Source organism: Piliocolobus tephrosceles, chromosome 16 (assembly GCF_002776525.5).
Source record: "Piliocolobus tephrosceles isolate RC106 chromosome 16, ASM277652v3, whole genome shotgun sequence".
Taxonomy (NCBI): domain Eukaryota; kingdom Metazoa; phylum Chordata; class Mammalia; order Primates; family Cercopithecidae; genus Piliocolobus; species Piliocolobus tephrosceles.
The window spans coordinates 19,707,709-19,720,343 of NC_045449.1; the positions used below are offsets into that span (position 1 = coordinate 19,707,709).

The 12,635-nt window shown below is 59.0% G+C and overlaps 2 protein-coding genes across 5 annotated transcripts in view; one reads left to right on the forward strand and one right to left on the reverse strand.

The window, feature by feature from the left end:
• FAM83G (family with sequence similarity 83 member G) overlaps nucleotides 1–9,236 on the forward strand; it is a 35,025-nt gene extending 25,789 nt beyond the window's left edge. The window contains exons 5-6 of the mRNA XM_023194818.2: nucleotides 270–1,536; nucleotides 6,240–9,236. Of these exons, the coding sequence (XP_023050586.2) occupies nucleotides 270–1,536; nucleotides 6,240–6,629 (1,657 nt within the window). The 3' untranslated portion in view covers nucleotides 6,630–9,236. The remainder of the gene's footprint in view (nucleotides 1–269; nucleotides 1,537–6,239) is intronic.
• Nucleotides 1–12,635, reverse strand: part of SLC5A10 (solute carrier family 5 member 10) — a 76,159-nt gene that overhangs the window by 41,964 nt on the left and 21,560 nt on the right. For 3 of the 4 annotated variants that reach the window (XM_023194822.2, XM_023194820.3, XM_023194819.3), the window contains exons 6-9: nucleotides 8,858–8,963; nucleotides 8,593–8,673; nucleotides 6,772–6,977; nucleotides 2,130–2,265 (exon numbers count right to left, since the gene is read on the reverse strand). In XM_023194822.2, the coding sequence (XP_023050590.1) occupies nucleotides 2,130–2,265; nucleotides 6,772–6,977; nucleotides 8,593–8,673; nucleotides 8,858–8,963 (529 nt within the window). The remainder of the gene's footprint in view (nucleotides 1–2,129; nucleotides 2,266–6,771; nucleotides 6,978–8,592; nucleotides 8,674–8,857; nucleotides 8,964–12,635) is intronic. The other variant, XM_023194821.3, reaches the window with a different exon arrangement.

The window sequence follows — 12,635 nt, forward strand, 5'->3', positions numbered from 1 at the left end:
CCTGAGCTGCTTAGTGAATCCTGTACCAGCCTGAGAGGAGCACAGTGCCGTGCCATTTGTAGAGGTGGGAACAGGCTTGGTGCCACCAACTTGCTTGACATCCCAGACTCAGTCTGACCCCACAGCATGCACCTGCTCTCTGCCCCCATTCACTTCTCGATCCCAGGGCCCTGTGGCCACAGTCTGAGGCTCAGCAGCTGCGGGTGCACAGGGGCTGCTGGGGGAAGCAGGGTCGTGTGCCTGACCAGCGCCCCCTCCCTCTGTTGCAGCTTCACGTGGTCGGCCGCGCGGACGGACCGGAATGTGATCTCCGTGCTGTCCGGCCAGGTGGTGGAGATGTTTGACCGGCAGTTCCAGGAGCTGTACCTCATGTCACACAGCGTGAGCCTCAAGGGCATCCCTATGGAGAAGGAGCCGGAGCCAGAGCCTATCGTGCTGCCCTCTGTGGTCCCCCTGGTGCCCGCGGGCTCTGTGGCCAAGAAGCTCGTCAACCCCAAGTACGCACTGGTCAAGGCCAAGAGTGTTGATGAGATTGCCAAGATCTCCTCTGAGAATCAGGAGGCCAAGAAGCCCCTGGGGCTGAAGGGCCCAGCGCTGGCCGAGCATCCAGGGGACATCCCCGAGCTGCTGCCACCTATCCACCCAGGACTGCTCCACCTGGAGAGGGCCAACATGTTTGAGTACCTGCCCACGTGGGTGGAGCCAGACCCGGAGCCTGGCAGCGACATCCTGGGCTACATCAATATCATCGACCCCAACATCTGGAACCCCCAGCCCAGCCAGATGAACCGCATCAAGATCCGTGACACCTCCCAGGCCAGCGCCCAGCACCAGCTGTGGAAGCAGAGCCAGGACAGCAGGCCCCGTCCAGAACCTTGCCCTCCCCTAGAGCCCAGTGCCCCCCAGGACGGTGTCCCAGCTGAGAATGGCCTCCCCCAGGGGGACCCTGAGCCACTGCCCCCCGTGCCCAAGCCCCGGACAGTCCTTGTGGCAGATGTACTAGCCCAGGACAGCAGTGGTACTGGCTGGGCCCTGGAGCTCCCCAAAGAGGAGGCTCCCCAGAATGGGACAGACCATAGGCCACCCAGGATGGCAGGTCCAGGCCACGCCCCACTCCAGGGGCAGGTATCTGTGACCCAGGATGACCCCGACAGACTCGGGGTGGGGCTCCCCAATGGGCTGGATGGGGCGGAAGAAGAAGATGATGACGACTACATAACCCTCAGTGACCAGGACAGCCACTCAGGCAGCTCCGGCCGTGGGCCTGGCCCCCGACGGCCCTCAGTGGCGTCCTCTGTGTCAGAGGAGTACTATGAAGTGAGAGAGCACTCAGTCCCTCTCCGGAGGCGCCACTCAGAGCAAGTGGCCAACGGGCCACCCCCACCACCGCGCCGGCAGCTGAGTGCCCCCCATATAACCCGAGGGACCTTTGCTGGACCCCAGGGTGGCTCCCCGTGGGCCCACAGTCGGGGGAGAGAAGAAGCAGATGTGTCGAGGAGGATACAGGCCCAGCGCTCCCCAGACAAGGAGGCACAGGTGAGTCAGGGCCCCTGCACACCAGGGGTCATGAGTCCCTCCCTGCCAGCCACCCAAGAGCCCGAGCTGCTGTCTTCTGGGCTACCGTGTGCCTGAGTCTGATGACTTCCATTCCCTTCTTACGGATGGGGGAACTGATGAATAGGCAGGGGTGGGAACCATCCAGGTCCGTATGGAAGGCCATCGTTAATGCTGGAGACTCTTGGTCCCAGAGTCCTGAAAAGGCAACCTAAGGAAACGCACGTTTCCCCACCCATAGGTCTCCAATGCCTGTAGTTAGAGGATCTTGATGGCACCTTCCAGGTGGGTGACACAGTCCCTAGTTTGCAGATGAGGAAACGGCGGGGCACAGGGACATTCATTTACAGCCTTGAGGTCACGCAGCAGTAAGTGATACCCGTCCAGACCTTGTACCAAGCCACATCATGTTAATCCCTTTGATTGTGGCCCTGAGGACCACTCTTCCCCACTCCCCAGGTTGGGGAACAGTTCACATCTATCCTTTGCCTCTCCTCCTGGTGACCTTTGCAGGACAAGGTCCCAGAACCCTGGGTGCCCTGCAGCCTGGGCTCAGTGCCCGGAGCCCGTCCTACCTGGGAACAGTGCGCGGCTAATCATGCCCGGCATGATGATCAGGCCCATGGGGAGCATCTTGAGGTAGCTGGCCAGGATGGAGCCCGCCTTGGCATGGTTCAGGTCCCGGGCTGACAGCGACCGCTGCACGATGACCTGGGGGTGGAGTGTGAGACAGAGTGAGTCCAAGCCTGAGGGACGCTTGTGTCAGGATTGGTCCTTGGCGGGCCTCAGGGAGTGGGCATGAGGCATGATGATGTCCCATTAGCCCCCGACCCGCCCAAAACAGCCACACTCAAAGCCCCAATACTGTCAGCAACCAACCAGGAGAGCTCACTTCAGCAGGCCAAGCAGCGAGAGCCGAGGTACACTCATTCCCAGGGACTCAGTCCCCTGACCTGCCAATAGGGGAGGTGTGGATCCTGCCCAGCCCACCACCCCTGGCAATTGTCAGGGCTGGAGGAGACCCTGGGTGGGGTGGTAGGGGGACACCACCCCTACCCTCATCTCCTGGACCCTCATGACAGCAGCTGGTACATTCACGATGCCAGGAGCAGACATTGGCGCCAACTGTGTTTGCATGGCTGGCAGAGTTCAGGCGCTTTAAGACCTGGGGTTTGGAAAGCTTGCAGTTCAGTAGCAGAGGGAGGCTAGAAGCTACCTGAGGGCATCGGCCCTTCTGGGCGCCTTCAGCAAATCCTAACCAGGCCTTTCCAGATTTGCAGAATGGGAGGAGGGAGCAGTAATGTGGACCCATAATGTCTGAGATCCCTCCCAGCACTGATATTATGCTTCTATTTCAAAAGAGTTACTTTTTAAACAGCTTTATTGAGATATTCACAGACTGTATGATTCACCCAGTCCCAGTGTACACTCCCACGGTTTTTAGTATGTTCACAAAGCTGTACGACCTATGACTCTGAAACGTAAGTATTTTTCCTTTGCAGTTCCACAGTTTAAGTCACCACCTGCAACTCAGCAGCAGGAAGCCTCCGTGATTTTAACTTACTTTCCAAGCTTGCTAGTTTAACGGATAGCTCCCAGCATTTACCCCTAAGCTGTGGATGTCACGGAAACATTAATTACAGAGGCTAGGAGTGTCTGTGGGCTGCAGCCTCCGAATGCAGGGCAAGCTGCTGTCCTTCCCGCTTCTCTGCCAGCTTTCTGTGACTAGGGAGAAGTCCTTGCCTCAGATTGGGCCGCAGCTGTCCCATCTGGACAATGAGAGAGTTAAATGGTGGTTCTGTCTAGGTGCTTGGGAGAGAAGCATTCCCCTAAGACCCTGCATGTCATTCTGCCATTGATGAGATATTTGCCTCTATATTTCCATCTGTGCTTATGGCAGCTGGCCCTGGGATAGGTGCTGTCACCCCAGGTGGAGAAGCTGAGGCTCAGAATTTCCATGAGCTGTGAGGCCTGCCAGTCCCCTGAATAGGGCAGGGGCTTTCCCCACCCCTGACTGTCAGATAGCAAGGCTGGCCCCTCACTCAGATGTCAGCAGGCCACTGCTCACCCCACCTCCCAGCACTCGTGTCCAGTCCCAGCCAGACCCTCTCCCCTGAGGAAGCTCTCACTCCCTGAGTGGCCGTTTCACCTTGGACTCCTCGTCTGCAAAATGAGGAGAGTTGTTGCAACGACTTAAGGGAGGCTGCTAGTGTAGCCAGCCAAGCCTGTCCCTGGCTCCTCAAGGGCCTCCGGTGAATATGAGTTCCCTTTCTCAGTGAGTAAGTTTTGGGGTGTGGCCATTGGAGTCAGCACGCTGCCCACGAAAGCTGCGGCTGCTGTTATGACTGAGGTGGCTGCTGCTGACTAAGGGAGGGCACCCGGCCTGGAGCTGCAGCATCAGCAGGTGACAGAGCTGGCAGGACCCTGGGAGGCCTTCTGGTCTGTGCACCACCCTGTTTCACAGACAGGGACACCAAGGCCCAGGGAGGGGCAGGGGCAGAGCCCAGATGGGAGCCCAGACCAGGGCTCTGTCCACTGGACCCTCTGCCTCTTTGTTACTGGTTTTGTTTCTGGTTAGAAAAATGCCACCCATTTGTCATGGATAAGCCAGAAGATAGTGAACGGCTCACGCCTGTATCCCAGCACTTTGGGAGGCCAAAGTGGGTGGATTACTTGAGGTCAGGAGTTCAAGACCAGCCTGGCCAACATGGTGAAACCTCGTTTCTACTAAAAATACAAAAATTGGCCGGGCGCAGTGGCTCATGCCTGTAATACCAGCATTTTGGGAGGCTGAGGCGGGTGAATCACGAGGTCAGGAGATCGAGACCAGCCTTGCCAACATGGTGAAACCCCGACTCTATTAAAAATACAAAAATTAGCTGGGCGTGGTGGTGCGTGCCTGTAATCCCAGCTACTCGGGAGGCTGAGGCAGGAGAATTGCTTGAACCCAGGAGGTGGAGGTTGCAGTGAGCCGAGATGGCATCACTGTATTCCAGCCTGGGCAACAGAGCAAGACTCCATCCAAAAAAAAAAAAAAAAAAGCAAAACGCCCCTATGGTCTCGGCACACAGAACTGCTGCCTCCCTTCTGACTAGACCGTGGGTGTCTTCGAGGGCTACCCTGGCCCCACAGCAAAGTGGAGTCAGACCCGTAGGTGCCCCTAAAAGTCCCCAGTGTCAGTGAGAGCCACGCAGAGACCAGGAACCTCAAGCAGGACTAGTGCCTGGGCTTCTGGACCGAGGCCCCGCATCCAGCAGGCAGACCCAGCCCGAGGGGAAGAGGATAGGGAGGTAGGGCAGAGGCCAGGCTACAGCCCGATGCTGGTTGGTGCCCTGAACCACCTGGGGTCAGCAGTGTCCCTCCTCCACCTCCCTATGTGATCCTCTCTGGGCCTCGGGCTCCTTATCTGTGCAGTGGGGCCCGCCCAACCCTGACCCCAAGGCCAGGACGTGTGCAGATTCATTTGGCTTTGATGGGAAAATCTCCTGACTGACATTCCACCCAGAGACGCCCGTGCCATGCCAGGCCCATGCTGTGTTGGGAGGAGGTGGGATGTGGCAATTGTAAAGGGGCTTAGCCTGGCAGGGTACCACATGCCTACTGTGCCCTCCACGGCCAACCTTTCACCAGCCCCTGGCCCACTGGGGCTGGCCCTCAGCCCTCCCAGGAGAACTGGGCAGATGCGTGCTGTAAGCCCACGTGTTCCCTGGAGAGCCGTCCCATGAGGCATGGAGGATGTGAGCAGCTTGTGAGCACAGCATGCCAGAGTACAAGGGGCCCTGCTTGAGGACCACGTGTTACAGATGGGGAAACTGAGGCCCGGCCTTCCAGAGCTTCTGATAGCTCCCAGCTGGGGTCCGTTCTTACTGTTGGAACCCAGGGAGGGTCTCTGGGCAGATTCTGATGGAGCCCGTGCTGCTTGGGAGAGGAGGAGCAGAGTTGGGAACCACGGAAAAGTCACTCCACTCTGAGTTCAGATTCGTCTCTGTCTTTGGCCTCAGTGCTCTGTCCTAGGAATGGAGCTGGCCAGGCCTACTCCCAGGGGAGGCCCCATGGGAAAGGCTTGTGTGAGCGCTGTCATCGTTCATTCCACAGAGGCTGGCTCTGGCTGCCTTGTCCTATGGTGGACCCCTGGGGCTGGGTCCAGAGGCATGGACAGTTGTGGGGCCTGTGCCCACTGCTTCCCAGACCTTTTCCCACGCACATGTTCCCTGGAGCTGCCCACGGCCTTTGGGACAAGCAAAGCAAGGGCACCATCTGCTTCTGCTCAGAGACGGGAAGCAGTTCATCTGAGGTCACCTGGAGGGCTGGTGACAGGGTCTTGGGGGCAGGGCCAGAGTCACCCCCTGCTCTCAACAGAAACTCCTGCATTGCTTTCGACAACCCCATTCAGCCCATTTCCAACCACGTCCAGGCTTGTGTCGAAATAGAGGAGGCTGGTGGGGGTGAGCTGGGAGGAAGCTGCCTTGCTACACCCACAAAGGGCAGGATTATTCCCATATTACAGACAGGGAAACTGAGGCATCGAGTGATTAAACCAACTGGCCTAGGCCCACTACCTGGTGAATGGCAGAGCCAGGAGGCAAACCCGGGCCTGCTGGCTCCTGTGTGCCTGAGCAGGGTCCTGTGCTGGGGCGGGGTTGGCCCTTCTCGCTCAGCCTCGCTCTCTGCTCTCTCTCTTCCAGGCCCAGCAGTTTCATCATCACAGGGCCCCTGCCTCAGGGACTAGGGATAAAGACGGCTTCCCAGGACCCCCTAGGTACCGCGCTGCTGTTGAAGGCGTCCAGAGCTCTACCAGAAACGTGGGCCCAGCCGTGGCCGGCCCCCACCACTGGCAGGCCAAGGGAGGCCAGGTACCCCGCCTGCTGCAGGATCCTGGCAGCGCAAGACTGGCCCGAAATGCCCGCCCCTTGGCCGATGGCAAGGCCACCGAGGAGCATTCGAGTCCCTTCGGAATCCCATACTCCAAACTGTCTCAGTCGAAGCACCTAAAGGCCAGGACGGGTGGTAGCCAGTGGGCCTCATCTGATTCTAAACGGAGGGCTCAAACCCCCCGGGACCGCAAAGACCCCTAGCAGCCTGTCCCAGCCTGGAGCCACACCTTCTGAGGCCCCAGCCCAGACTGATGATTCGGAGGGCAGAGATGGGCCACCCGGACCTACCAGAGCCCGCTGGGATGGCAGGAAGGTGGGATGGGCGGGAGACGTTGGCACTCACCTGGTCGGTGCACCAGTACCAGGTGGCCATGATGGTCAGGCCAAAGGTCATCCCGGTCCACGGCAGGTCCCCTGTGTGGGGGTCTCGAAACATGTGCATGGCGTCTGCACGCGGCAGGTGGCAGGTGGTGTTGGCAATGGTCCTGGAGGGAATGGCCCGGGCATAGGCTGCCTCCAGCTGCCCGTAACCGCCGATCTGGTCAAAAGCTGGAGGGGTCAGGGTGGGACAGGGACAACTTGGTGGTTGGGGGGCCCTGACTCCCCGGGCTCCCCCTTGCCTTCATCTCACAGGAAACTTCCTGATGCAAACTAGAGTTTTTTTCCACCTCATCTTTCCCGGTGTTTGGAAAGGTGTGAGGGTAGAGGGATTTTTTTTTTTTTTAAAAAGGTATATTTGAATGACTATTTTATTTGTATTTAAAATAATACTATTAAGTGAGCATTTTGCACATGGGCATCCCAGTGTCCTGCTGGCCCGGCAGGAGTCACTGTTGGCCTCTGGACACCCATCAGTCTTGGGCAAGAGGTTCTCAGCCAGGTTTCTGATTGTCGATTCAAGGAAGCAACAGTAATTTTTCTTGACATTTGAGGACCTTCCTGACGCTTCTAAAGTGTTCATCCTGATCACCTGAAGGGTGTGATTTTAGCAGAGCTGAGAGTGGCTGGTGGTGACGTGGCCCCAACCCCCTGAGGCACAGAGAAGAGGGAGACAGAGGTCCAGAGAGGGATGGGGCCTCCATCAAGACCACACAGCCCATCTGGTGGGCTCGAGCCGGGGCTTTTTCCTCTCCAGTACAGAACACCTCACTGTTCCTGTCTACCTCGGGGTCAGAGCCTGGCATGGCCAAGCCCTGGCCCGTCTGTGTCTGTCACTCCCCTCCCTTCCAGACTGGGCCTGGCTGCTGGGATCCCTCTCATGAGGTGGGTCCTAGGGACACCAGAGCCCCTGGTCTGAGAGGGAGAAGCCTGGATGTAGGAAACTAGTTTCCACCCCAGGCCCCACTCCATAGCCTTTTCCCAGTGGGACATGGAAGAGGCAGCCTGCTGCCTGGATGCTGGTCCCCCAGCATCACCGTTTCCATGGAGCTCAGGCCAGGCTCTGTATTCAGACCAAGGGTTTGTGTGAGGCTCAGAGCAAATGAACAAGTGCCATTCAAGGGTTAGAAACTGCTCAACCACAGGGTCCCAGTGTCTGAGTCTGGAAGAGTCTTCAGACATTTGTTCACTCTCTGCGGGATCCTCCTGGCTCTGCTTACATCCTTCCGGGGACGGTGAGCTCTGCCTCTCTCCCGGCAGCCCTGTGAGCTTCCTATCTGTTCCAGACTAGTATCGCCAATCTCTCCAAGCTCTCTTCTTTCCTCCTTGGCCTTTGTCCTGCAGGAGGTAGCATCACCTCTTGGGATTTTGTACACGCTTTTAAACCATTGGAGGAGCCGCCCAGGCAGTTTTGTGGTCTCCTGGTTGTGTGCCTTCACACCCGCCTACAGCCCCACCTCACCATCGAGCGCTGAGCCAAAGTGGGTGTGGCTGGTCCTGAGTTCCTGAGTCAGCTCCTTGCCAGGGCCAGAGCTGGTAACAGCGGGGCAGTAGGGTGGGCAGCCTCTACCAGCCAGGGCAGTCACTGAGGGGCCAGCAGTGGGGCTGACTGCCTAGTGGCTCAACCTCCTGAACCCACCCACCCCCAGCGATGCTACCCAGAGCCCCAACAGCATGAATCCTGCAGAGTGCCGGGCAGTGCCGGACTCCACAGGGCTTGCTGTGCCAGACTCCACAGGGCTTGCTGTGGGGATAGCCCCACCATGGCCACAGACCTTGTCCTTACCTTTGATTGTCAGGATGACGGCCCCCACCACCATGATGAGCGTCTGCAGGGCATCCGTGTAGATGACAGCGGCCAGGCCCCCTGCCAGTGGAAGCAAGGTTGCTGGAGGGGGCACTGGCCCCAGGGAGGAAGGACACAGGGAGGAACTTCTGGGGCTCCTGCTGGGGCCACTTCCTGGGCTGCTCCCTCGAGTCTGTAGGGAGAGGTGGCCTTCTGCCCCCTTTACACGGCCCCTGGGTGGATCTCCCTGCTGTGGGCGCCATACCTGCGATGGTGTACAGGGCCGTGATGCCGAGCGTGAGAATGGTGGAGAGGTAGAAGTTCCAGCCCAGGCAGATGTGCACAAACAGAGCCCCCGCATACAGGTCCAGCTGCGGAGGGAGAGAGCCTTGTGTGGGTGGCTGAAGTCGCTGTTAGACCCAGGGCTCCAGCAAGCCACTCCCTAGGTGACCTCAGGCAAGGCCCTCTCTGGGCCTCAGTGGCCTGTGGATGAGGAAGGGAGACCCCCACTCGCCTCTCTGCCTGCGTCACGGGGGCCATTGTGAGCTTGGGGGAAGAACTGGCCACGGAGAAGCTGGAAGCTTGTGTGGATGTCAGGGGACATTACTGTTACTAATAAAGTCCAAAGTGGCCAATGCCCTTCCTGAAAGCAGCGTTGTTATTGAATCTGGCCCCTTCCCCAGGGGATAAAAGGGGGACCCCTGTCCCCTCGGTTCCCAGGGGGACCTTGATGAGGAGTTTGTGAGGAGTCCGTGAAGACCAGTAGGCCTCAGGAAAAGTGTGTTCTGGGCGGGCCAGGAAGCAGAGGGTCAGCCTTACTTCCTGCCCCCACCCCCCGGTGGGTTTGGAACTGAAGCCTGGAATGGCTCAGAGGCTGGGTCTCAGGCTGAAGGTGGTCTCCACACTGACTGAACACAGCCCCTGCCCTCGCAGAACCTGGGACTGCTCCTCCTAAAGGCAGGAGTGTTAGCCTGGAGGCCAAGCTCAGCCTGGCATGGGCCTCACAGACCAGAATCCCACCCTCCACCTGGCAGTGGGGGCCCAGAGAGGGAGGGCAGGACCCTGTTGTCTGGGACGTGGGCTGGTAACAGGCTTCATCTTGCTCCACCCCGAGTTCTTAAATCTATCGTTCTGCTTTGACTCAGGAGATGCGAGATGAGCCAACACACAGCCTCTGGGGCCAGGAGCTTCCTGAGAGGGCTGGAGACCTGCGCTCCTAGTGTGGGGACACATCTGCACGAGGCCCAGGAAGTGCAGGCCCCAGGCCCCTTCGAGCTCCCCCAGGCGGGGATCCCTGCCTCCCCCAGTCCCAGGGACACAGGGCCCAGGCGGGATGGGATCTGGCTCCAAAGCCTGTGCTTCCTGTACCTCTCCCTCCAGGCGCCTCTCAACCTGTCTTAGAGAGAGCAGCCAGTTTGGAAACTGGCCAGGGGCTTTCAGTAGAAGCTCGGCCCCTTCTTCTGGTCCTTATCTTTGGTTCTCTCTCTGTGTGTGTGTGTGTGTGTGTGTGTGTGTGTGTATGTGTGTGTGTGTAGGAAGGGCAGGTGGTTCAGGGGAAGGTGTGGTGGGGTGTGGTGGGGGATGGGGGCTTGATCTGCCTCCAGCCCAAGCAGAGAAGTGCAGAGGTGCTGAATATCAGAGCAGGACGGACTCTTCAAGCCCCTGCCCCATCAGACTAGAGGAGAAACTGAGGCCCCAGGAAGGGAAAGGACGTCCCCAAAGTCAGCCCCTAGTAGGTATCAGAGATTGGAGTTGCCAGGAGAGGGAAGGTCAAGAGGGACCAGGAGGCTTCTAGAAGGCCCAGTACAGCAGCCTGCAAGCTTCTGTCCTAAAGTCACTGCTCCAGACTCCCGCTGGACCCTGGCTGCCTCTGGACAGAACCCGGGTCTGTGTGCCCGGCCTCTGGCTCTAGCCACACCAGACATATGGCCCTTCATCCCATGCCCAGAACTTAGCTGCCTCCTGGTCTTTGCTCACCGGCTCACCAGATTCCCTCTGCCCTGGAACATTCCAGCCTCTGCTTCTCCTCTTTCAAAACACAGCCGTGTCAGCCCCTCTGCTCCTCAAGTTTATTGTTCATGCACCCTCCCTCCTGCCTCCCTCCTTCCTGCCCTTCCTTCCACGGCAGCAGGCCCCTAAGACTGAAGAGAAGTCCAGCAGGTGCAGGAACGGCAGGATCAAGGGTGTGGGGTGGGCCTTTCACTGCTGTCTCCCCTATAGACTGGACCCTACATGGTATCCAGTGAAGGTTTGCTGCTGCTGCTGCTAGAGGCCCAGTAGGTGTGCAGTTGCCTGCAACTCCCAGGCAGCCCCCGGGTGAGGAAGTCAGACATCCCCTAGCCCTATCCAACCCCTCCTGCAGCCTGAGCACTCTTCTCTGTGGGCCCGGGCAAGCTTCAGCCTGACGGATGCCAAGAGCCACACAGCCCTGTCTCTGTGTCCCTGGTCTGCTGTGTCCCAGCTGCCTGGCTTTGAGCAGGCCACTTTACCCCCTGAACCTCAGTGCCCCTGATCTGTGACATGGGGAAGTGGGTGTGGAGCACACATAGACAGCCACCCAGCCCCTCCATACCTGCCGGCACCCTGCAGCCCCTCCACCCCCTCACCCTGGCACGGGATGCCCCCTGGGATAGTCTGAGATAGCCAGCTCTCCTCTGTGCCTCCCTCCCCAGTGACCCAGGCGCAACTGCAGCCTTTTTTTTCTTTTGAGACGGAGTCTTGCTCTATCGCCTAGGCTGGAGTGCAGTGGCGTGATCTCAGCTCATTGCAACCTCTGCCTCCCAGATTCAAGCGATTCTCCTGCCTCAGCCTCCTGAGTAGCTGGGACTACAGGTGTGTGCCATCATGCCCGGCTAATTTTGTATTTTTGTAGAGATGGGGTTTTGCCATGTTGGCCAGGCTGGTCTCTAACTCCTGACCTCAGGTGATCCACCCACCTCGGCCTCCCAAAGTGCTGGGATTACAGGCGTGAGCCACCGCGCCCGGCCCAGAGTCTATTCCAGCTCCTAGAAGGCACGGATGGGGAAGTCAAGGCCCGAAGAGCAGACGAACTTACCCATGGAGGCAAAACACTGGGAACAAAATCAACAAGACTGCACCAGGGAATGGCATCCCCGAGGAACGGCCACTCCTGGGGCACAGGTCAAACCAGGACCTCACTCTAGGCCGCCACCCATGGGGCTGGAGCTACTGGTCCACTCCCAGCTCTGTTCAGAGGCGCCCGCCTGCCCCTGTGATGTGGCCCCACACTCACCCTGCACAAAGTGTCCTTTCCACCTGCCTGCTCCTTCCTCCCCACGCAGGACCCCCACAGTTCCTCCCTTCATCTTGTACCCAGAAACCCTGCCGGTCCTTCACGGCCCTGGTTGTGCCCCAGGATGCCCTGCTGACTGGCCACTTTTGACAAGTGACAAATGTGCCTCTGGGCCACATGCCGCCCTGATGTCTTTCAGGTCTCCCCCATCCTACCCGGTGGGTGTGACAATCCGCTCCACTCCAAAGTGGGGAGCACCTGGGCATGGAGAAGTGAAATGACTGTCAAAGTCCCACCGTCCTAAGAGGTGGGCCCAAGGACGCGCCCTTCCTGCTGGCTGACCCCGGGGCCTGCGAGGTCCTGGGGAGGAACCTCATGGCAGGGGCCCTCCCAGAGAGCGCACACTGTTGGCAGAAGGCCACTCCTCTCCTGGCACCATCTAGCCATCACTGGGGGCTTGCAAGGGTGGAAGCCCCGTACACAGGGAGGGAGCAAGGCTGAGAGAGGACGTGTGGGCCATGTGGTGCAGGATGGGGCTGATCTGATGGGCTCTGCACAGCTGAGAACCCCAAGCTCCCCATGTGCATGAAGGAGCCTCACTCCATCTCCCAGTTGATGGAAACCGTTCACTGCAGGACGTGTCTGAGGCCGAAGAAGGCTGGAAACTGGTCCTGGTGCTCCGGCTGCTCTCCCCTGGGCCCCTGCCCTGCCCCCTCTCGGCTACCTTCCCACATGGAACTTGTTTTTTTGGTTTTTTTTTGAGACGGAGTCTCGCTCTGTCACCCAGGCT